This window comes from Patagioenas fasciata, chromosome 2 (assembly GCF_037038585.1).
Source record: "Patagioenas fasciata isolate bPatFas1 chromosome 2, bPatFas1.hap1, whole genome shotgun sequence".
In the NCBI taxonomy this organism is placed as follows: domain Eukaryota; kingdom Metazoa; phylum Chordata; class Aves; order Columbiformes; family Columbidae; genus Patagioenas; species Patagioenas fasciata.
The window spans coordinates 1735514-1761219 of record NC_092521.1 but is presented as its reverse complement, the minus strand read 5'-3'; the positions used below and the strand labels follow the sequence as shown (position 1 = coordinate 1761219).

The 25706-nt window shown below is 52.7% G+C and overlaps 1 protein-coding gene across 1 annotated transcript; it reads left to right on the top strand.

Moving 5' to 3' along the window:
- Nucleotides 1–10219: 10219 nt before the first annotated feature.
- On the top strand, nucleotides 10220–10703 carry LOC139827327 (feather beta keratin-like). Its single transcript, XM_071805529.1, has one exon. It carries the CDS (start codon nucleotides 10236–10238, stop codon nucleotides 10554–10556), a length of 321 nt encoding a protein of 106 aa, XP_071661630.1. The 5' UTR covers nucleotides 10220–10235; the 3' UTR covers nucleotides 10557–10703.
- The last annotated feature ends 15003 nt before the right edge of the window (nucleotides 10704–25706 follow it).

Here is a 25706-nt window from a genome sequence, read left to right as displayed (position 1 = left end):
TACCTCAGACCTGAGCTATTCCACTTGGCACTCCTGCCTTTTCACTCTTTTCCCTCAATAAAGTTCTCCTTCATCCCAGCTTGAGATGCAGCCTACTCTATTTTTTTCCCACGGCTTGTCCAACTTCATTTGAGAAAACACAGGAGTCAGTAGCCCATCAGGGTGGGTGGAAAAGGCAAACAAGACATCTCCCAGCAAATACGCCACCAACACCAGTGCCCAGTAGTTTCCAGGATGTGACACAAACCCATCACTGGCTCAAACAGAGCCTTCCACATGAGAACGCTTCCCTGCACACATCTTGGACAAGATCTCTCCCATGCCAGCACACACATGAATAACTCTCTTCCCCAGCATGACTCTCCAGCCCTCCCAGCAAACACACTTCATTCCCTCCCCTCCAAAATTTGCACACACTGATAACATCCTCCATGTGCTCCTTGCCTCCTGACTAAAACATCCCAGCTCTCTCAGCCTCTGCTCAGGTGGAAGATGTTCCAGACCCTTTAGCATCTTCATGAAACTGCACTAATACATCCATATCCTCCTTCAACTGGGGAACACAGTCCTGCACACAGGACCCCACATGGGACGTCACCAGTGCTGAGGAAAGAAGAACGGTCACCTTCCCCAACCTCCTCTCAAGACTTTTCTCAATGCTGCCATAGAGACGCAATGGCCCCTTTTGCATCAGGGCTTCATTGCCACCTTAGGGTCCATTTCTTTCCCACCAAAACCACAAGGTCCTTCTCTTCCAAGCTGTTTTCTATTCTACTGTCCCCCAGTCATTCCTGCTGCCAGCTCCGAGTCCTCCACAGAAACAGGAATTGGCCTCTCCCCTTGTTCAGCTCCAGGAGATTCCGCTGTGGCCAAGGAAATCAGGAAATTCCGTCGGCAAACGTGTGTTTAAACCACGTATTCCCATGGACTTACGCACATCCACATACACCACTCTTTTTCTGAGGGGCAGACATGAGTCCACCCGACCCACCAGCACGACCATCCCAGTCCTACACTGGCCCAACCTGCCTCTTGCCTGCCAGGCACTCCAGCACCAGCAACACACACGCACAGAGACCCTTCCTGCCCCACCTCATCTTCCTCACCAACAAACACTGCTCTCGCGGTGAACAACCCTCACGACACTCACCTCCACTGAACTGAGATGGGTCTTGGGAGTCCAGAGATGTTCTCACTCACTGCAAGTCAGCCAGCATTATTCCAGTTTGTGAAAAGGGCGTGAGTGAAGAGGCAGGAATCTGCAGACCTGTTAGTCTGCCCACAGTACCTGGAAAATTATGGAGAAGATCCAACTGAGTGCTGCTGAAAGGCATTGAAGGGCAATGTAATCATCAGGTACAGTCAACAGGGTTCACTCAGAGAAAGTCCTGTGTAACTGATTTCCTGTCCTTCTCTTATAAGGTCACCTGCCTAGTGGATGAAAGGAAGCTGGTGGATGTAGCTTTTGTACATTTTAGTAAAGCTTTTGATCTATCCGTATGGGGGGAGTATTGTGAGCTGTTCAGCATACCACAACTTAAGAAGAAAGTCAACGTACTTGAAAGCACCAACAGGAGGGCAAGAAAGCTGGAGAAACATCTGGAAGGTGTGTCCTAAAGGAGCAACTGAGGACACTAGGTTTGTCTAGTTTGGAGAGAAAGAGGCTGAGGGGCGACCTCATTGCTGTCTGCAGCTTCCTGAGGAGGGGACATGGAGAGGGAGGTGCTGAGCTCTTGTCCATCAGATCCAGTGACAAGACACATGAGAATGGATCAAAGCTGCACCACGGGAGGTTTAAACTTGACATTACAAAAGATTTATTAAAAGGGATGGTGGTCCAACACTGGAACGGACTTCCTAGAGAGATGGTCGATACCCCAACCCTGTCAGTGTTTCAGAGGCATGTGGACACTGCTCTTAACACCACGCTTTCAATTTTACTGAGCCCTGATGTGGTCAGGCAGTTACATTAGATGATCACCATAGGTCCCTTCCAACTGGTCTACTCTAGTCTCATCTACTCTGCTTCCCCAACCCTTAAGGACATTTCCTCTTGTCTTGTTCCTTGGGTAAGAGACTCTTTAAAACTTTCTTTCAGGTAGTTGTAGAGAGTGAGAAAGTCTCCTTGCTGCCTCCCTTTCTCCAGGCTACGTTTACTGAGGGTCCACTCAATCCTCTCATCAGACCATGGAGAAAGACATTAAACAGAACTGGCCCCAGTACTGAGCCCTGGGGAACACCACTTGTGAGCAGCCATTAACTGGATTTAACTCCACTCACCACAGTCATTTGGGCCCAGTCATCCAGCCCATTTTTTTGACAGGGAAGGATACACCTGTCCAAGCCATGAGCAGCCACTTTCTCCAGTTCTCAAAGGCTTTAATAAGGTCTAGGCAGACAACATCCACAGCCATTCCCTCATCCACTAAGTGGGTCACCGTGTCGGAGAAGGAGATCAGCTTGGTCAAGCAGGACCTGCCTTTCATCACCCCATCCTGACTGGGCCTGATCGACTGGTTGTCCCATACGTGCTGCGTGATGTCACTCAGCTTGATCTGCTCCATGACCTTCCCTGGCACCAAGGTCAGATTGACAGGCCTGCAGATCCTTATTCTGGTCCTTCTTCTGTGTAAGTGTCTCATTTGCCAAACTCTGATTAACTGAGACCCCTCCAGTAAGTCAGGTCTGCCGATACATGATGCAAAATGGCTGGGGGAGCCACTCTGCCAGCTCGCTCACAACTCCTGGCGAGAACCCATCTCGTCCCATACACCTGTGTGTGTCCAAGTGGTGTAGGAGGTCGCCAACCATTTCCCTTTGATTCCTGGGGCTTTCTCCTATGCCCCATCCCTGTCTTCCAGCTCAGGGAGCTGGGTGCACAGAGAACAAAAGGTTTTATGCTCAGACACTGAGGTAAAGAAGCCATTAAGGCCTATTCTTCATCCATTGTAAATGTGTTGCTCAGACCAGACTGCCAGTACTGCATAGACATGAGGCCCCTCCACACAATGCAACCGCAAACCACACGAGTACCATGGGATGACCTCGCGGACGACATCCCACCTTTCCTATGCCTTGGCCACGTCGTCTGCCCTCCATGACACCCGCCATCAACGCCAAGTCTTCGGCCTCTAATACTCGCAGTTCAAAGCTGCCGCCAGGGCCAAGTGGACACGTCCGCAAGACAAGAACAAGAAATTGGAGCACTGCGGGAAGGAAAACACACCCTCCTCATTCCTGGCCAGCCTGTGGCATCAAACAGCTGCTGGCTGCAAACTGCCGCCATGCGCAAACGCTGTCCCACCCCTCGGGGACCAGCATAAAAGCCGGCCCAGCGCCTCCCTCCCTCACACACTTCTCCTGACGCCTTCTCCTCCCTCCGCGCTCAACAAGGTGAGCCTCAACCCCCTTCCCCTCCTCCTCCTGCCCCACCTGGCCCCTCTCTTCCAGCACGCTCTGCCCCCAGCCTCAGCAGCCCTCACGCCTGCCCACCGCCACGCTCCCCACAGCCCCACACCAGCCTCCCCACTCCCTCGCCCTCCTGCAACACCGCTCCTCGCACCCCCACGCCCCTGCGCTTGCTCAACAGCCTCTCGTCCCTTCCAGGGCCCCTCCACACCACACACATGGCCTGCTACGACGTCTGCCGCCCCTGCGGACCCACCCCGCTGGCCAACAGCTGCAACGAGCCCTGTTCCCTGCAGTGCCAGGACTCCCGCATCGTCATCCAGCCTCCCGCCGTGCTGGTCACCCTGCCAGGACCCATCCTCACCTCCCACCCCCAGAGCACCGCCGTCGGATCCTCCGCATCGGCTGCCGTGGGCAACGAACTCGGCGCCCAGGGTGTTGCCATCAACTCCGGTGCTTTTGGCTACGGCTTTGGAGGCTTGAGTGGGTTCGGAGGCCTGGGCTGCTTCGGTGGCAGAAGGGGTGGATACATCTGCTAAGGGCCCTCGCCACCACCGCTTATACCAACCACACATACCCTGGAAGCCACTGCACAGATTGAGGACGTGCACATCCTTCTTTGTACCTCAGACTTGATCTATTCCACTTGGCACTCCTGCCTTTTCACTCTTTTCCCTCAATAAAGTTCTCTTCATCCCAGCTTGAGATGCAGCCTACTGTATTTTTTTCCCACGGCTTGTCCAACTTCATTTGAGAAAACACAGGAGTCAGTAGCCCATCAGGGTGGGTGGAAAAGGCAAACAAGACATCTCACACCAAATACGCCACCAACGCCAGTGCCCAGTAGTTTCCAGGATGTGACACAAACCCATCACTGCCTCAAACAGAGCCTTCCACATGAGAACGCTTCCCTGCACACATCTTGGACAAGATCTCTCCCATGCCAGCACACACATGAATAACTCTCTTCCCCAGCATGACTCTCCAGCCCTCCCAGCAAACACACTTCATTCCCTCCCCTCTGAAATTCCCACACATTGATAACATCCCCAATGTGCTCTTTGCCTCCTGGCTAAAACATCCCAGCTCCCTCAGCCTCTGCTCAGGTGGAAGATGTTCCAGACCCTTTAGCATCTTCATGAAACTGCACTAATACATCCATGTCCTTCTTCAACTGGGGAACACAGTCCTGCACACAGGACCCCACATGGGACGTCACCAGTGCTGAGGAGAGAAGAACGGTCACCTTCCCCAACCTCCTCTCAAGACTTTTCTCAATGCTGCCATGGAGACTGCTCGCTCCTTAGGCCTCAGGGGGTCATTGCCACCTTAGGGTCCATTTCTTTCCCACCAAAACCACAAAGTACTTCTCTGCCAAGCTGTTTTTCTATTCAACTGTCCCCCAGTCATTCCTGCTGCCAGCTCTGAGTCCTCCCCAGAAAAGGACTTGGCATCTCCGCTTGCTCAGCTCCAGGAGATTCCGCTGTGGCCAAGGAAATCAGGAATCTCCATCAGCAACAGCGTGTTTAAATCACGTTTCCCCATGGATTTATACACATCCAGATACACAACACCTTTTCCAGGGGCCAGATCTGAGTTCACCCGACTCAATGGGATCCCCAGCTCAGCCCTGCACTGGCCCAACCTGCCTCTTGCCTGCCAGGCACTCCAGCACCAGCAACACACACGCACAGAGACTCTTCCTGCCCCACCTTATCTTCCTGACCAACAAACACTGCTCATGTGGTAAAAAACCCTCACGATCCTCACCTCCACTGAACTGAGACGGGTCTTGGGAATCCAGAGATGTTCTCACTCACTGCAAGTCAGCCAGCATTATTCCAGTTTGCAAAAAGGGCGTGAGTGAAGAGACAGGAATCTGCAGACCTGTTAGTCTCACCACAGTACCTGGAAAATTATGGAGAAGATGCAACTAAGCGCTTCTGAAAGGCATTTAAGGGCAATGTAATCATCAGGTACAGTCAACAGGGGTTCACTAAGGGAAAGTCCTGTGTAACTGATTTCCTGTCCTTCTCTTATAAGGTCACCTGCCTCGTGAATGAAGGGAAGCTGGTGGATGTAGCTTTTGTACATTTTAGTAAAGCTTTTGATCTATCCGCATGGGGGTGCATTGTGAGCTGTTCAGCATCCCACAATTTAAGAAGAAAGTCAACGTACTTGAGAGCATCCACAGGAGATCAAGAAAGCTGGAGAAATATATGGATGGCATGTCCTATAGGAGTAACTGAGGACAGTGGGTTTGTCTAGTTTGGAGAGAAGGAGGCTGAGGGGCGACCTCATTGCTCTCTGCAGCTTCCTGAGCAGGGGTCATGGAGAGGGAGGTGCTGAGATCTTCTCCATCAGATCCAGTGACAGGACACAGGAGAATGGATCAAAGCTGCACCACTGGAGGTTTAAACCTGACATTAGGAAACATTTATTTACAGGGAGGGTGGTCAAACTCTGCAACAGGCTTCCTAGAGAGGTGGTCAATACCCCAAGCCTGTCAGTTTTGCACAGTCCTTTGGACACTGCTCTTATCACCACGCTTTAACTTTTACTGAGCCCTGATGTGGTCAGGCAGTTACACTTGATGGTCACTGTAGGTCCCTTCCAACTGGACTGCTCTAGTCTCATTTGTTCTGCTTCACCAACCCTTTCTCATGCAAACATCCCCTCGCGGTTTTCAGCCTCACAGCCCTGCGCCCCACGCACGCCTCCCATTGCCCCTCCGCTACGCCCAGTCCCACTCTGGCCCCACAAACACTGCGCAGAGAAATGGCCTCACCCCTCGGCGCTCACCCCACATTCACACCCCAAAGCCGTCACTCACCAGCCTCCCCTGCCTGCCGGTCCCGCTCCCCTGGGCCTCTCCCCGGCCTCACCAGCTCTCCCAGACCTCACCAGCCTCAGCCCCCAGTCGCAGCCTCCCCTCCCCACAGCCAGGCACTGCCTCAGCACTCACTGACCAGCCAATCAGGGGCCAGGTAACAACCTGACCATCAGAGCAGGTAACAACCTGCCAATCAGGGGGCAGATAACATCCTGACCATCAAGCAGCAGGTAACAACCTGCCAACAATGGGCAGCTGACAGCCACTACAGAAGCACCTGGAATGTTCCAGAAGGTGCCTTTTAGGACTCCAAAATCAACACTTCTGGTACAATAAATAGATAATCCTCATCAAATGGCCCCAAAACAACTGCCTGAGGGTGAACGAGGGAATGAATGAGTAGAAATGCTGCCAAAAACCAAACCAAAGGCTCAGACATGAGTAGCTGGGGTCACTTAGAGAGTAAGATAAAGGGAAAATGCCCTGATTAAATAACAACCACAAAAAGCTCTAATCTGTAAATACATGAACAGACCCTGCACTTCCTGCCTGTGCTGCAGGTGTCAGGGCACACATGTGGAGTCCCTGTCATGGGCCCACCCTTGCTGTGGTCCCCAACCCAACCACCAGGCAGTGCCCATCACACCATCTTCACTCACGGTCAGGTTCCACGCACAAAAACACAGAGTCCTGTATCCTGCATCCCCTTGCTGCCAGGACCCTGGGCAACCATGGCTCGGTGTCCTGGTCACCACCCCCTTGCTGTGGGGCCCTCAGCTGACCCAAGTGTGGGTCCTTGTTGCACTGTCCACCAGGCCCCATGGTCCCCATTTCACCTATGCAGGAGTCCCCAGACCATGGTCTCACCTTGCTGTGGGGTCCACAAATGATCCCTTGGCAGGGATCCCCACATCACCATCCCCTCTTTTCTGCAGGGCCCCACAGTGACCCATGCAGGGGGTCTCTGGACCACCAGCCTCCCTGCTGAAGGGCCCATGGAGCACCAGTGCAGGGGACACCAAGCAACCGTCCCTGGGCCCTGAGGTCACACAGAAGGCCCCTTTGTGAGGTCATCGCCCTCCCCAGTGTGGGGTCCCTGAGGCACAGCCTGGGGCACTGAGGACCAGGAGCAGGAACAAACCTGTGACCCTGCTCTGCTGGCAAGATGGGGCTCTGGGCTGGCTTGACCTTGGCTGGATGGCAGGTGCCCACCAAGCTGCTCTGTCACTCCCCCTCCTCAACTGGATCAGGGGAGAAAATCTCAGGAAAGGCTCCTGAGTCTTTGTAAGGACAGGCAGATCTCCAGAGGCTGCAGTGGGACAATCTGCTCCAGTGTGGGGTTCACAATGGCCTGCAGGGGAATCTCTGCTCCAGCACCAGGAGCACATCCTGCACCTCCTTCTTCACTGACCTTGCTGTCTGTAGAGATTTTTCTCTCACATACATCGCCCCCTCTCTTCCAGTTACAATGTGGCAGTCCTTTTTTCTCCTTCTTAAAGATGTTCACACATTTGTGCTACCACCATTGCTGATTGGCTCAGGTTTTGCCAGCAACCACTCTGGTTGGAGCTGGCTGGTGCCATTGAATAGAATCAAAGAATTGTTTCAGGTACAAAAGACCTTTAAGATCATCAAATCCAACTGTTAACCAAACAATACCAAGGTCACCACTAAACCATGTCCCCGAGCACCACATCTACACATCTTTTAAACACCTCCAGGGATGATGACTCCACCACTACCCCGGGCAGTCCATTCCAATGCTTGACACAACTTTCAGTGAATAAATTTCCCTAATATCCAACGCAAACCTCCCCTGGTGCAGCTTAAGGACATTTCCTCTTGTCCTGTTCCTTGTTCCTTGGGTAAGAGACTGATGTGTACCTCTTTAAAACTTTCTTTCAGGTAGTTGTAGAGAGTGAGAAAGTCTCCTTGCTGCCTCCCTCTCTCCAGGCTACGTTTACTGAGGGTCCACTCAATCCTCTCATCAGACCATGGAGAAAGACATTAAACAGAACTGGCCCCAGTACTGAGCACTGGGGAACACCACTTGTGAGCAGCCATTAACTGGATTTAACTCCACTCACCACAGCCATATGGGCCCAGTCATCCAGCCAGTTTTTTTGACAGGGAAGGATACACCTGTCCAAGCCATGAGCAGCCACTTTGTCCAGTTCTCAAAGGCTTTAATAAAGTCTCGGTAGACAACATCCACAGCCATTCCCTCATCCACTACGTGGGTCACTGTGTCGGAGAAGGAGATCAGCTTGGTCAAGCAGGACCTGCCTTTCATCACCCCATCCTGACTGGGCCTGATCGACTGGTTGTCCCGTACGTGCTGCGTGATGTCACTCAGCTTGATCTGCTCCATGACCTTCCCTGGCACCAAGGTCAGACTGACAGGCCTGCAGATCCTTATTCTGGTCCTTCTTCTGTGTAAGTGTCTCATTTGCCAAACTCTGATTAACTGGGACCTCTCCAGTAAGTCAGGTCTGCTGATACATGATGCAAAATGGCTGGGGGAGCCACTCTGCCAGCTCGCTCACAACTCCTGGCGAGAACCCATCTCGTCCCATACACCTGTGTGTGTCCCAGTGGTGTAGAAGGTCACCAACCATTTCCCCTTGGATTCCTGGGGCTTTCTCCTATGCCCCATCCCTGTCTTCCAGCTCAGGGAGCTGGGTGCACAGAGAACAACGGGTTTTATGCTCAGACACTGAGGTAAAGAAGCCATTAAGGCCTTTTCCTCATCCATTGTAAATGTGTTGCTCCCTGAATCCACTACAAATTGGAGATTCTCCTTAGCTCTCCTTCTGTTGCAAGAACATATACCAAAAAAGTTTGTATTGTCTTTTATAGCAGGAGCTGGATTAGGTTCTAGTTGGGCTTTGGCCCTTCTAATTTCCCCCCTGCATAACATCAAAATATCCTGGTGTTCCTCCGGAGTACCTTGCCTTTTCTGGAAGACATCAAAAACTCTCTTTTTCCTTAGAAGTTCAAGCCAAGCCTCTCAGTAAAGGCCAGGCCAGTCTGCTTCCCTGCCAGCTTCTCTTTTGGCATACGGGGACTGTCCCTCACACATGGTGGAATCTTCTGGTACCTTCTCACAGAAGAAAACCATGAAGCCTGTATGCTAAAAAAAAATGTGTTGCATAAAATTAATACACACAGTTGAAAGCTTACAAGCAAGAAGGCACCAACACACCCACAGAGCATAATCAAGACCAAAGGCCAGGCCTAATGAGAGGATTAGTGAGGAGACAGCAGGCAGGTGATGGATCAAACACCATGGACGGTGCAGTTGCTCATATCCGTCACAGCTCCAAATCCCAGACCAGTCTGCAAGGGCAGTGAGGAAATGAGGCCCCTCCACACAATAGAACCACAAACCACACGAGTGCCATGGGATGACCTCACTAAAGACACCCCACCTCTCCTACGCTTTGGCCATGTCGTCTGCCCTCCATGACACCGGCCATCAACGCCAAGTCTTCGGCCTCTAATGCTCGCAGTTCAAAGCTGCCGCCAGGGCCAAGTGGACACGTCCGCAAGACAAGAACAAGAAATTGGAGCACTGCGGGAAGGAAAACACACCCTCCTCATTCCTGGCCAGCCTGTGGCATCAAACAGCTGCTGGCTGCAAACTGCCGCCATGCGCAAAGGCTGTCCCGCCTCTCGGGGACCAGCATAAAAGCCGGCCCAGCGCCTCTCTCCCTCACACACTTCTCCTGACGCCTTCTCCTCCCTCCGCGCTCAACAAGGTGAGCCTCAACCCCCTTCCCCTCCTTCTCCTGCCCCGCCTGGCCCCTCTCTTCCAGCACGCTCTGTCCCCAGCCTCAGCAGCCCTCACGCCTCCCCACTGCCACGCTCCCCACAGCCCCACACCAGCCTCCCCACTCCCTCGCCCTCCTGCAACACTGCTCCTCGCACCCCCAAGCCCCTGCGCTTGCTCAACAGCCTCTCGTCCCTTCCAGGGCCCCTCCACACCACACACATGGCCTGCTACGACGTCTGCCGCCCCTGCGGACCCACCCCGCTGGCCAACAGCTGCAACGAGCCCTGTTCCCTGCAGTGCCAGGACTCCCGCGTCGTCATCCAGCCTCCCGCCGTGCTGGTCACCCTGCCAGGACCCATCCTCACCTCCCACCCCCAGAGCACCGCCGTCGGATCCTCCGCATCGGCTGCCGTGGGCAACGAACTCGGCGCCCAGGGAGTTGCCATCAACTCCGGTGCTTTTGGCTATGGCTTCGGAGGCCTGGGTGGCTTCGGAGGCCTGGGCTGCTTCGGTGGCAGAAGGGGTGGATACATCTGCTAAGGGCCCTCGCCACCACCCCTGATGCCAACCACGCACACCCTGGAAGCCACTGCACAGATTGAGGACATGCACATCCTTCTTTGTACCTCAGACTTGATCTATTCCACTTGGCACTCCTGCCTTTTCACTCTTTTCCCTCAATAAAGTTCTCCTTGATCCCAGCTTGAGATGCAGCCTACTCTATTTTTTTCCCACGGCTTGTCCAACTTCATTTGAGAAAACACAGGAGTCAGTAGCCCATCAGGGTGGGTGGAAAAGGCAAACAAGACATCTCCCAGCAAATACGCCACCAACACCAGTGCCCAGTAGTTTCCAGGATGTGACACAAACCCATCAGTGCCTCAAACAGAGCCTTCCACATGAGAACGCTTCCCTGCACACTTCTTGGACAAGATTTCTCCCATGCCAGCACACACATGAATAACTCTCTTCCCCAGCATGACTCTCCAGCCCTCCCAGCAAACACACTTCATTCCCTCCCCTCCAAAATTTGCACACACTGATAACATCCTCCATGTGCTCCTTGCCTCCTGACTAAAACATCCCAGCTCTCTCAGCCTCTCCTCATGTGGAAGATGTTCCAGACCCTTTAGCATCTTCATGAAACTGCACTAATACATCCATGTCCTTCTTCAACTGGGGAACACAGTCCTGCACACAGGACCCCACATGGGACGTCACCAGTGCTGAGGAGAGAAGAACGGTCACCTTCCCCAACCTCCTCTCAAGACTTTTCTCAATGCTGCCATAGAGACGCAATGGCCCCTTTTGCATCAGGGGTTCATTGCCACCTTAGGGTCCATTTCTTCTCCACCAAAACCACAAGGTCCTTCTCTCCCAAGCTGTTTTCTATTCAACTGTCCCCCAGTCATTCCTGCTGCCAGCTCTGAGTCCTCCACAGAAACAGGACTTGGCCTCTCCCCTTGTTCAGCTCCAGGAGATTCCGCTGTGGCCAAGGAAATCAGGAAACTCCGTCGGCAAACGTGTGTTTAAACCACGTATTCCCATGGACTTACGCACATCCACATACACCACTCTTTTTCTGAGGGGCAGACATGAGTCCACCCGACCCACCAGCACCCTCAGACCAGCTCTGCACTGGCCCAACCTGCCTCTTGACTGCCAGGCACTCCAGCACCAGCAACACACACGCACAGAGACCCTTCCTGCCCCACCTCATCTTCCTCACCAACAAACACTGCTCACGCAGTGAACAACCCTCATGACACTCACCTCCACTGAACTGTGATGGGTCTTGGGAGTCCAGAGATGTTCTCACTCACTGCAAGTCAGCCAGCATTATTCCAGTTTGTAAAAAGGGCGTGAGTGAAGCGGCAGGAATCTGCAGACCTGTTAGTCTGCCCACAGTACCTGGAAAATTATGGAGAAGATCCAACTGAGTGCTGCTGAAAGGCATCGAAAGGCAAGGTAATCATCAGGTAGAGTCAACAGGGTTCACTCAGAGAAAGTCCTGTGTAACTGATTTCTTGTCCTTCTCTTATAAGGTTAACGGCCTCGTGGATGAAAGGAAGCTGGTGGATGTAGCTTTTGTACATTTTAGTAAAGCTTTTGATCTATCCGCATGGGGGGAGTATTGTGAGCTGTTCAGCATCCCACAATTTAAGAAGAAAGTCAACGTACTTGAAAGCACCAACAGGAGGGCAAGAAAGCTGGAGAAACATCTGGAAGGTGTGTCCTAAAGGAGCAACTGAGGACAGTGGGTTTGTCTAGCTTGGAGAGATAGAGGCTGAGGGGCGACCTCATTGCTGTCTGCAGCTTCCTGAGGAGGGGTCATGGAGAGGGAGGTGCTGAGCTCTTGTCCATCAGATCCAGTGACAAGACACATGAGAATGGATCAAAGCTGCACCACGGGAGGTTTAAACTTGACATTACAAAAGATTTATTAAAAGGGATGGTGGTCCAACACTGGAACAGACTTCCTAGAGAGGTGGTCGATACCCCAACCCTGTCAGTGTTTCAGAGGCATGTGGACACTGCTCTTAACACCACGCTTTCAATTTTACTGAGCCCTGATGTGGTCAGACAGTTACATTAGATGATCACCATAGGTCCCTTCCAACTGGTCTACTCTAGTCTCATCTATTCTGCTTCCCCAAACCTTAAGGACATTTCCTCTTGTCCTGTTCCTTGTTCCTTGGGTAAGAGACTCTTTAAAACTTCCTTTCAGGTAGTTGTAGACAGTAAGAAAGTCTCCTTGCTGCCTCCCTTTCTCCAGGCTACGTTTACTGAGGGTCCACTCAATCCTCTCATCAGACCATGGAGAAAGACATTAAACAGAACTGGCCCCAGTACTGAGCCCTGGGGAACACCACTTGTGAGCAGCCATTAACTGGATTTAACTCCACTCACCACAGCCATTTGGGCCCAGTCATCCAGCCCATTTTTTTGACAGGGAAGGATACACCTGTCCAAGCCATGAGCAGCCACTTTCTCCAGTTCTCAAAGGCTTTAATAAGGTCTAGGCAGACAACATCCACAGCCATTCCCTCATCCACTAAGTGGGTCACCGTGTCGGAGAAGGAGATCAGCTTGGTCAAGCAGGACCTGCCTTTCATCACCCCATCCTGACTGGGCCTGATCGACTGGTTGTCCCATACGTGCTGCGTGATGTCACTCAGCTTGATCTGCTCCATGACCTTCCCTGGCACCAAGGTCAGATTGACAGGCCTGCAGATCCTTATTCTGGTCCTTCTTCTGTGTAAGTGTCTCATTTGCCAAACTCTGATTAACTGAGACCCCTCCAGTAAGTCAGGTCTGCTGATACATGATGCAAAATGGCTGGGGGAGCCACTCTGCCAGCTCGCTCACAAGTCCTGGCGAGAACCCATCTCGTCCCATACACCTGTGTGTGTCCCAGTGGTGTAGGAGGTCACCAACCATGTCCCCTTGGATTCCTGGGGCTTTCTCCTATGCCCCATCCCTGTCTTTAAGCTCAGGGAGCTGGGTGCACAGAGAACAACGGGTTTTATGCTCAGACACTGAGGTAAAGAAGCCATTAAGGCCTTTTCCTCATCCATTGTAAATGTGTTGCTCCCTGAATCCACTACAAATTGGAGATTCTCCTTAGCTCTCCTTCTGTTGCAAGAACATATCCTGAAAATGTTTGTATTGTCGTTTATAGCAGGAGCTGGATTAAGTTCTAGTTGGGCTTTGGCCCTTCTAATTTCCCCCCTGCATAACATCAAAATATCCTGGTGTTCCTCCGCAGTACCTTGCCTTTTCTGGCAGACATCAAAAACTCTCTTTTTCTAATGAGTTCAAGCCAAGCCTCTCAGTAAAGGCCAGGCCAGTCTGCTTCCCTGCCAGCTTCTCTTTTGGCATACGGGGACTGTCCCTCACACATGGTGGAACCTTCTGGTACCTTCTCACAGAAGAAAACCATGAAGCCTGTATGCTAAAAAAAAAATGTGCCGCATAAAATTAATACACACAGCTGAAAGCTTACAAGCAAGAAGGCACCAACACACCCACAGAGCATAATCAAGACCAAAGGCCAGGCCTAATGAGAGGATTAGTGAGGAGACAGCAGGCAGGTGACGGATCAAACACCATCGACGATGCAGTTGCTCATATCCGTCACAGCTCCAAAGCCCAGACCAGTCTGCAAGGGCACTGAGGAAATGAGGCCCCTCCACACAATAGAACCACAAACCACACGAGTGCCATGGGATGACCTCACTAAAGACACCCCACCTCTCCTACGCTTTGGCCATGTCGTCTGCCCTCCATGACACCCACCATCAACGCCAAGTCTTCGGCCTCTAATGCTCGCAGTTCAAAGCTGTTGCCAGGGCCAAGTGGGCACGTCCGCAAGACAAGAACAAGAAAATGGAGCATTGCGGGAAGGAAACCACACCCTCCTCATTCCTGGCCAGCCTGTGGCACCAAACAGCTGCTGGCTGCAAACTGCCGCCATGCACAAAGGCTGTCCCGCCTCTCGGGGCCCGGCATAAAAGCCGGCCCAGTGCCTCTCTCCCTCACACACTTCTCCTGACGCCTTCTCCTCCCTCCGCGCTCAACAAGGTGAGCCTCAACCCCCTTCCCCTCCTTCTCCTGCCCCGCCTGGCCCCTCTCTTCCAGCACGCTCTGCCCCCAGCCTCAGCAGCCCTCACGCCTGCCCACCGCCACGCTCCCCACAGCCCCGCACCAACCTCCCCACTCCCTCGCCCACCTGCAACACCGCTCCTCGCACCCCCACGCCCCTGCGCTTGCTCAACAGCCTCTCGTCTATTCCAGGGCCCCTCCACACCACACACATGGCCTGCTACGACGTCTGCCGCCCCTGCGGACCCACCCCGCTGGCCAACAGCTGCAACGAGCCCTGTTCCCTGCAGTGCCAGGACTCCCGCGTCGTCATCCAGCCTCCCGCCGTGCTGGTCACCCTGCCAGGACCCATCCTCACCTCCCACCCCCAGAGCACCGCCGTCGGATCCTCCTCATCGGCTGCCGTGGGCAACGAACTCGGCGCCCAGGGAGTTGCCATCAACTCCGGTGCCTTTGGCTACGGCTATGGCTTTGGAGGCCTGGGCGGCTTCGGAGGCCTGGGCTGCTTTGGCGGCAGAAGGAGCCGCTACATCTGCTAAGGGCCCTCGCCACCACCCCTGACGCCAACCACAGAGTCCCTGGAAGCCACGGCATGGATTGGGGACACGCACCTCCAGGCCTTTCCTGTCACATGGACCTGCTTCCAACAGCTACTCTTCTCACAGCACTAAGCACCGCAGCAGGGAAGGGGCCAGTCTGGGCTGCCATCGTACCTCAATGAAGGTCCTTCTCCTCTTCTCCCACATCTTTCTTTGCTCTTCAGACTTGCGTTGTTCCACTTGGCATTCCTACCTTTTCACTTTTCTCCCTCAATAAAATTCTCCTTCATCCCAGCTTGAGATGCAGCCTATTGTCTTTTTCTCCCACGGCTCGTCCAACTTCATGTGAGAAAAACCAGGACTCAGTGGCCCATCAGGGTGGGTGCAAAAGGGAAACATGACCTCTCCCAGGAAATACACCACCAACACCAGTGCCCAGTGTCTTCCAGGATGTGACACAAACCCATCACTGGCTCAAACAGAGCCTTCCACATGAGAACGCTTCCCTGCGCACATCTTGGACAAGATCTCTCCTGTGCCAGCACACACAGGAGTAACTCTCTTCCCCAGCATGACTCTCCAGCCCTCACAGCAAACACACTTCATTCCCTCCCCTCTGAAATTTCCACGCATTGATAACATCCCCCATGTGCTCTTTGCCTCCTGGCTAAAACATCCCAGCTCTCTCAGACTCTGCTCAGGTGGAAGGTGTTCAAGACCACTGAGAATCTTCATGAACTTGCACTTCTCCTGCACTAATATGTCATGTTTTTCTTCCTCTGGGGAGCTCAGACCTGCACACAGGACCCCACATGGGACGTCACCAGTGTGGAGCACAGAGGAACGGTCACATCCCTCAACCTCCTGCCAACGCTTTTCCCAGTGCTGCCCTGGAGACTGGTGGCTCCTTTTGCCTCAAGGTTTCATTGCCACCTCCAGGTCCATTTGTTGTCCATCAGGGCCACAAGGCCCTTCTGTGCCAAGATGCTTTCTATCCAGATGGCCCACAGCCATTTCTATTAGCAGCCCTGAGTCCTCCCCAGAAACAGGACTTGGCCTCTCACCTTTTGCTCAGCTCCGTGATATTCCTCTGCGTCCACTTAAAGGAAATCAGGAAGCTCCTTCAGGAATCATGTGCTTAAACCACCTTTCCCCATGGACTTATGCACATCCAGATACACAGCCCCCTCTTTTAAGGGCCAGAGCAGAGTCCACCTGACTCATCGTCCCCCACCACCCAGCCCTGCACTGGCCCAGCCTGCCTCTTGCCTGCCAGGCACTCCAGCACCAGCAACACACACGCACAGAGACCCTTCCTGCACCACCTCATCTTCCTCACCAACAAACACTGCTCACGCGGTGAACAACCCTTCACGACACTCACCTCCACTGAATTCAGGCAGGTCTTGGGAGTCCAGAGATGTTCTCACTCACTGCAAGCCAGCCATCGTTATTCCAGTTTGTGAAAAGGGCGTGAGTGAAGAGCCAGGAATCTGCAGACCTGTTAGTCTGCCCACAGTACCTGGAAAATTATGGAGAAGATGCAACTGAGCGCTGCTGAAAGGCATTTAAGGGCAATGTAATCATCAGGTACAGTCAACAGGAGTTCACTAAGGGAAAGTCCTGTTTCACTGACTTCCTGTCCTTCTACAATAAGGTCACCTGTGTCATGGATGAAGGAGAAGTGGTGGACATAGCTTTTCTGCATATTAGTAAAGCTTTTGAGCCATCTGCAATAGGGGAGAACAGTGAGCTGTTCTGGGTTGCACAATTAAAGAATAATGTCAAGGTACTTGAAAGTAGCCACAGAAGGGCAACAAAGGTGATGAAGAGGTTTCAAAGCGTGTCCTAAAGGAGCAACTCAAGACAGTGGGTTTGTTTAGTTTGGAGAGAAGGAGGCTGAGGGGCGGCCTCATTGCTCTCTGCAGCTTCCTCTGGAGGGAACGTGTAGAGGGAGGTGCTGAGCTCTTCTCCTTGGGATCCTTGGAGGATTGGACTAGATGATCTTCTGAGGTCCCTTCCAATCCCAAACATACTGTGAAACATATTGTGATACGGTGACAGGACACATGGGAGTAGATCAAAGTCGCACCACTAGAGGTCTAAACCAGACATAAGGAAACATTTATTTACAGGGAGGGTGGTCAAACACTGGAACAGGCTTCCAAGAGAGGTGGTCGATACCCCAAGGCTGTCAGTGGTCCAGAGGCATGTGGACACTGCTCTTAACACCACGCTTTAACTTGTACTCTGGCCTGAAATGCTCAGGCACTGAGATAAGATAGTCACTGAAGGTCCCTTCCAACTGGACTGCTCTAGTCCCACCTCTTCTGCTTCCCCAACCCTTTCCCATGCAAACATCCCCTCGAGGTTCTCAGGTTCAGAGCCCCACACACCACGCACGCCTCCCATTGCCCCTCCACTACCCCCAGTCCCACTCTGGCCCCACAAACACTGCGCAGAGGAATGGCCTCACCCCTCGGCGCTCACCCCACATTCACACCCCAAAGCCGTCACTCACCAGCCTCCCCTGCCTGCCGGTCCCGCTCCCCTGGGCCTCTCACCGGCCTCACCAGCTCTCTCAGACCTCACCAGCCTCAGCCCCCAGTCGCAGCCTCCCCTCCCCACAGCCAGGCACTGCCTCAGCACTCACTGACCAGCCAATCAGGGGCCAGGTAACAACCTGACCATCAGAGCAGGTAACAACCTGCCAATCAGGGGGCAGCTTACAGCCGCTATAGAAGCCCTCCGAAGGATACAGAAGGTGACTTTCAGGACCCCAAACTCAAGACTTCTGGTACAATAAATAAGATAATCCTCAACAAGTGGCTCCAAAACAATTGCAGGAGGGTGAAAGAGAGAATAAATGAGTAAAAACGCTGCTGAAAAGCAAACCAAATGCCTCGGAGAAGAATACTGGGGGGATTTGGAAGGGTAAGATGCAGGGAAAATGTCCTGATTAAATAACACCCCCAAAAAAAATCTGATCAGTAAATACATCAACAGACCCTCTTCAAGTGATGATGTGGGGTGGAATGGGAAAATTCAATCCCTAAATGGTTGGCTCCAAGACTGGTGCTACAGGCAGGGCTTTGGTTTTTTTGATAATGGCTGGTTTTATAGGACTCCAGTCTGGACAGTGTTACGCGGGAAAGGCTCAACTCGCAGAGGCAAAAGGATGCTGGGGCAGGAATTAGCTGGGTTTATTTGGAGAGCTTTAAACTAGGCTCGAAGGGGGATGGGGTTGTAGCTGGGCTTGTCCCAGTGGGGCAGCATTCTAAAAGGGATGAGGACCGGGTGGCCTCCTGTGCCCCTAGGGAGAAATTGGTGTGCTCTGCTCATTCCCTGAAATGCCTGTACACCAATGCATGCAGCATGAGGAATAAGCAGGAGGAGTTAGAATCCTATGTTCGGTCGGGAGATTATGATCTGGTGGCAATTACAGAAACGTGGTGGGACAGTTCACATGACTGGAATGGGGTCATGGATGGCTACGCCCTTTTCAGGAAAGACAGGCCAGCCAGGCGTGGTGGTGGAGCTGCTCTCTATGTGAGAGAGCAACTGCAATGTACTAAATTCTGCCCAGGAGCGGATGAGGAACGAGTTGAGAGTGTATGGGTCAGGATCAAGAGACAGACTGGCAGGGGTGACACTGTTGTAGGTGTCTATTACAGGCCACGAGATCAGGCTGAGGAAGTTGATGAGGCCTTCTATGCGCAGCTGAGAGTGGCCTCACAGTCACAGGCCCTGGTTGTTGTGGGTGATTTTAACTTCCCTGATGTTTGCTGGAAGGACCATTCAGCCAGCCAGCCACAGTCCAGGAGGTTCCTCCAGTGCATTGATGATAACTTCCTCATGCAGATGGTGGAGGAGCCCACCAGGAGAGGTACGCTGCTGGATCTCATCCTCACTAACAAAGAGGGTCTGGTCGAAGCAGTAAAGGTTGAGGGCTGCCTGGGTTGCAGTGACCACAAGATGGTGGAGTTCAGCATCTCGTGTGGCAGGAACAGAATAGCAGGTAGAATTGCAACCCTGGACTTTGGCAGGGCTAACTTCGGCCTTTTCAAGCAATTGCTGGGGGAAATCCCATGGGCAAGACTGCTTGAAGGAAAGGGGGCCCAAGAGAGCTGGATTGCATTCAGAGATTGCTTCTTCCATGCTCAGGATCAGAGCATCCCCACACATAGGAGGTCAAGGAAGGGAGCCAGGAGGCCTGTGTGGTTGAATAGGGATCTGTTGGGTACGCTCAAGCAGAAGAGGAGAGTTTACAGGTCATGGAAGCAGGGGATGGCCACTTGGGAGGAATATAAGGCTGCTGTTAGAGGATGCAGGAAGGCAGCTAGGGTAGCCAAGGCGTCCTTAGAATTACAGCTGGTGAGAGGGGTCAAGGACCGCAAGAAGAACTTTTTCAAATACATAGCAGATAAAACTAATACCAGAGGCAATGTAGGCCCACTGATGAATGAGGTGGGTGCCCTGGTGGCCGAAGACACAGAGAAGGCAGAATTGCTGAATGCGTTCTTTGTCTCTGTCTACTCTGGTGGAGGCTGTCCTGGGGAGCCCTGTACCCCTGAGACCCCGGATGAAGCCAGGTCAATGGACGAGTTTGCTTTAGTCGATGAGGACTGGGTGAGGGAGCAATTAAGTAGTCTGGACATGCATAAATCCATGGGTCCAGATGGGATGCATCCACGGGTGCTGAGGCTGGCTGAAGTCATTGCTAGACCGCTCTCCATCATTTTTGCCAAGTCTTGGGAAACGGGAGAGGTGCCCGAGGATTGGAGGAAAGCAAATGTCACTCCAGTCTTCAAAAAGGGCAAGAGGGAGGACCCGGGTAATTATAGACCGGTCAGCCTCACCTCTGTCCCTGGGAAAGTAATGGAACAGCTCATCCTTGGTGCCATCTCAAGGCGTATCACGGATAAGAGGGTCATTGGGGGCAGTCAGCACGGCTTTACCAAGGGGAAGTCATGCTTGACCAACCTCATAGCCTTCTATGAGAATGTAACAAGGTGGATGGATGATGGCAGAGCGGTGGATGTGGTCTACCTTGACTTCAGTAAAGCCTTTGACACAGTCTCTCACAGCATCCTCACAGCTAAGTTGAGGAGGTGTGGTCTCGACAATAGAGTAGTGAGGTGGGTTGCAAACTGGCTTAAAGAGAGAAGCCAGAGAGTGGTGGTCAATGGTGCGGGGTCCAGTTGGAGGCCAGTATCTAGTGGAGTGCCTCAGGGGTCAGTACTGGGGCCAATATTATTCAATATATTCATTAACGATTTGGACGAGGGAACTGAGTGTACTATCAGCAAGTTTGCTGATGACACGAAGCTGGGAGGAGTGGCTGACACGCCAGAAGGCTGTGCCGCCATCCAGCGGGACCTGGACAGGCTGGAGAGTTGGGCGGGGAATAACCTGATGAAATTTAACAAGGGAAAGTGTAGAGTCCTGCATCTGGGCAGGAACAACCCCAGGTTCCAGTATAGTTTGGGAAATTACATATTAGAGAGTAGTGTAGGGGAAAGGGACCTGGGGGTCCTGGTGGACAACAGGATGACCATGAGCCAGCACTGTGCCCTTGTGGCCAGGAAGGCCAATGGCATCCTCGGGTGTATTACAAGGGGGGTGGTCAGTAGATCGAGAGAGGTTCTCCTTCCCCTCTACTCTGCCCTGGTGAGACCCCATCTGGAACATTGTGTCCAGTTCTGGGCCCCTCAGTTCCAGAAGGACAGGGAACTGCTGGAGAGGGTCCAGCGTAGGACAACAAAGATGCTGAAGGGAGTGGAGCACCTCCCTTATGAAGAAAGGCTGAGGGAGCTGCGTCTCTTTAGTTTGGAGAAGAGGAGACTGAGGGGTGACCTTATTAATGTTTATAAATATATAAAGGGTGAGTGCCATGAGAATGGAGCCAGGCTCTTCTCAGTGGCAAACAATAATAGGACAAGGAGTAATGGGATCAAGCTGGAACACAAAAGGTTCCACTTAAATTTGAGAAAAAACTTCTTCTCAGTGAGGGTGACAGAGCACTGGAACAGGCTGCCCAGGGAGGTTGTGGACTCTTCTTCTCTGGAGACTTTCAAAGCCCGCCTGCACACATTCCTGTGCGACCTCAGCTAGGCACTCCTGCTCCAGCGAAGGGTTTGGACTAGATGATCTTTCGAGGTCCCAAACATACTGTAATACTGTGATTCTGTGATCTCCTTGCTGCCAGGACCCCAGGGCAACACATGCTGGGTCACCACCCCCTTGCTGTGGGGTCCTCAGCTGACCCAAGTGTGGGTCCTTGTTGCACTGTCCACCTGGCTGCATGGTTCCCAATCCACCTACACAGGAGTCCCCCAGACCACGGTCTCACCTTGCTGTGGGGTCCACAAATGATCACTTTGAAGGGATCCCCCACCCACCATCCCCTCTTCTCTGCAGGGCCCCACAGTAACCCATGCAGGGCGTTTCTGGACCACCACCGGCCCTGCTGCAGGGTCCATGGAGCACCAGTGCAGGGGACACCAAGCAACCATCTCTCTGCTCTGAGTCCACACAACACACACGCACAGAGACCCTTCCTGCCCCACCTCATCTTCCTCACCAACAAACACTGCTCGTGTGGTGAACAACCCTCACGACACTCACCTCCACTGAATTCAGGCAGGTCATGGGACTTCAGACATGTTCTCACTCACTTTAAGCCAGCCAGCGTTATTTCAGTTTGTGAAAAGGGCGTGAGTGAAGAGCCAGGAATCTGCAGACCTGTTAGTCTCACCACAGTACCTGGAAAATTATGGAGAAGATCCAACTGAGTGCTGCTGAAAGGCATTTAAGGGCAATGTAATCATCAGGTACAGTCAACAGGGGTTCACTCAGAGAAAGTCCTGCTTCACTGATTTCCTTTCCTTCTCTTATAAGGTCACCTGCCTCGTGGATGAAGGGAAGCTGGTGGATGTAGCTTTTCTGGATTTTAGTAAAGCTTTTGATCTATCCGCATGGGGGGAGTATTGTGACCTCTTCAGCATCCCACAACTTAAGAAGAAAGTCAACGTACTTGAAAGCACCAACAGGAGGGCAAGAAAGCTGGAGAAACATCTGGAAGGTGTGTCCTATAGGAGCAACTGAGGACACGGGGCTTGACTAGTTTGGAGAGAAGGAGGCTGAGGGGCGACCTCATTGCTCTCTGCAGCTTCCTGAGGAGAGGACATGGAGAGGGAGGTGCTGAGCTCTTGTCCATCAGATCCAGTGACAAGACACATGAGAATGGATCAAAGCTGCACCACGGGAGGTTTAAACTTGACATTACAAAAGATTTATTAAAAGGGATGGTGGTCCAACACTGGAACAGACTTCCTAGAGAGGTGGTCGATACCCCAACCTTGTCAGTGTTTCAGAGGCATGTGGACACTGCTCTTAACACCACGCTTTCAATTTTACTGAGCCCTGATGTGGTCAGACAGTTACATTAGATGATCACCATAGGTCCCTTCCAACTGGACTGCTCTAGTCTCATCTATTCTGCTTCCCCAACCCTTTCCCATGCAAACATCCCTTCGAGGTTCTCAGGTGCACAGCCCCGCACACCACGCACACCTCCCATTGTCCCTCCCCTACGCCCATTGCCACTCTGGCCCCACAAACACTGCGCAGAGGAATGGCCTCACCCCTCGGCGCTCACCCCACATTCACACCCCAAAGCCGTCACTCACCAGCCTCCCCTGCCTGCCGGTCCCGCTCCCCTGGGCCTCTCACCGGCCTCACCAGCTCTCCCAGACCTCACCAGCCTCAGCCCCCAGTCGCAGCCTCCCCTCCCCACAGCCAGGCACTGCCTCAGCACTCACTGACCAGCCAATCAGGGGGCAGGTAACAACCTGACCATCAGAGCACGTAACAACCTGCCAATCAGGGGGCAGATAACATCCTGACCATCAAGCAGCAGGTAACAACCTGCCAAAAATGGGCAGCTGACAGCCACTACAGAAGCACCAGGAATGTTCCAGAATGTGCCATTTAGGACTCCAAAATCAACAATTCTGGTAGAATAAATAGATAATCCTCATCAAATGGCCCCAAAACAACTGCCTGAGGCTGAACGAGGGAATGAATGAGTAGTTGGGGTCACGTAGAGAGTAAGATAAAGGGAAAATATCCTGATTAAATAACAACCACAAAAACCTGAAATCTGTAAATACATCAACAGACCCTGCACTTCCTGCCTGTGCTGCAGGTGTCAGGGCACACATGTGGAGTCCCTGTCATGGGTCCCCCCTTGCTGTGGTCTCCAGCCCAACCACCTGGCAGTGCCCATCACACCATCTTCACTCACAGTCAGGTTCCAGGGACAAAAACACAGAGTCCTGTATCCTGCATCCCCTTGCTGCCAGGACCCTGGGCAACCATGGCTGGGTGTCCTGGTCACCACCCCGTTGCTGTGTGTGTTGCTCAGACCAGTCTGCCAGTACTGCATAGACATGAGGCCCCCCCACACAATGCAACCGCAAACCACACGGGTGCCATGGGAAGACTTTTCTCAGTGCTGCCATGGAGACTGCTCGCTCCTTAGGCCTCAGGGGGTCATTGCCACCTTAGGGTCCATTTCTTTCCCACCAAAACCACAAAGTACTTCTCTGCCAAGCTGTTTTCCTATTCAACTGTCCCCCAGTCATTCCTGCTGCCAGCTCTGAGTCCTCCCCAGAAAAGGACTTGGCATGTCCGCTTGCTCAGCTCCAGGAGATTCCGCTGTGGCGAAGGAAATCAGGAATCTCCATCAGCAACAGCGTGTTTAAATCACGTTTCCCCATGGATTTATACACATCCAGATACACAACACCTTTTCCAGGGGCCAGATCTGAGTTCACCCGACTCAATGGGATCCCCAGCTCAGCCCTGCACTGGCCCAACCTGCCTCTTGCCTGCCAGGCACTCCAGCACCAGCAACACACACGCACAGAGACCCTTCCTGCCCCACCTCATCATCCTCACCAACAAACACTGCTCACGCAGTGAACAACCCCCACGACACTCACCTCCACTGAACTGAGATGGGTCTTGGGAGTCCAGAGATGTTCCCACTCACTGCAAGTCAGCCAGCGTTATTCCAGTTAGTGAAAAGGGCGTGAGTGAAGAGGCAGGAATCTGCAGACCTGTTAGTCTCACCACAGTACCTGGAAAATTATGGAGAAGATCCAACCGAGTGCTGCTGAAAGGCATTTAAGGGCAATGTAATCATCAGGTACAGTCAACAGGGGTTCACTAAGGGAAAGTCCTGTGTAACTGATTTCCTCCTCTTCTACGGTTAGGTCACCTGCCTAATGGATGAAGGGAAGATGGTGGGCCTAGCTCTTCTGGATTTTAGTAAAGCTTTTGATCTATCCACATGGGGGGAGTATTGTGACCTGTTCAGCATACCACAACTTAAGAAGAAAGTCAACGTACTTGAAAGCACCAACAGGAGGGCAAGAAAGCTGAAGAAACATCTGGAACGCGTGTCCTAAAGGAGCAACTGAAGACAGTTGGTTTGTTTAGTTTGGAGAGAAAGAGGCTGAGGGGCGACCTCATTGCTGTCTGCAGCTTCCTGAGGAGGGGACATGGAGAGGGAGGTGCTGAGCTCTTGTCCATCAGATCCAGTGACAAGACACATGAGAATGGATCAAAGCTGCACCACGGGAGGTTTAAACTTGACATTACAAAAGATTTATTAAAAGGGATGGTGGTCCAACACTGGAACAGACTTCCTAGAGAGGTGGTCGATACCCCAACCCTGTCAGTGTTTCAGAGGCATGTGGACACTGCTTTTAACACCACGCTTTCAATTTTACTGAGCCCTGATGTGGTCAGGCAGTTACATTAGATGATCACCATAGGTCCCTTCCAACTGGTCTACTCTAGTCCCATCTATTCTGCTTCCCCAACCCTTTCCCATGCAAACATCCCCTCGAGGTTCTCAGGTTCATGGCCCCGCACATAACGCACACCTCCCATTGCCCCTCCACTACACCCAGTCCCACTCTGGCCCCACAAACACTGCGCAGAGAAATGGCCTCACCCCTCGGCGCTCACCCCACATTCACACCCCAAAGCCGTCACTCACCAGCCTCCCCTGCCTGCCGGTCCCGCTCCCCTGGGCCTCTCACCGGCCTCACCAGCTCTCCCAGACCTCACCAGCCTCAGCCCCCAGTCGCAGCCTCCCCTCCCCACAGCCAGGCACTGCCTCAGCACTCACTGACCAGCCAATCAGGGGCCAGGTAACAACCTGACCATCAAGAGCAGGTAACAACTTGCCAATCAGGTGGCAGCTTACAGCCGCTATAGAAGCCCTCCAAAGGATACAGAAGGTGACTTTCAGGACCCCAAACTCAAGAATTGTGGTACTATAAATAAGATAATGCTCAACAAGTGGCCCCAAAACAATTGCAGGAGGGTGAAAGAGAGAATAAATGAGTAAAAACGCTGCTGAAAAGCAAACCAAATGCCTCGGAGAAGAGTAATGGGGGGATTGGGAAGGGTAAGATGCAGGGGAAATGTCCTGATTAAATAACACCCCAAAAAAAACTCTAATCAGTAA

Bases quoted from the DNA above. Each gene is read 5' to 3' on its own strand.
- LOC139827327 (XM_071805529.1), top strand. From the start codon at position 10,236: ATGGCCTGCTACGACGTCTGCCGCCCCTGCGGACCCACCCCGCTGGCC.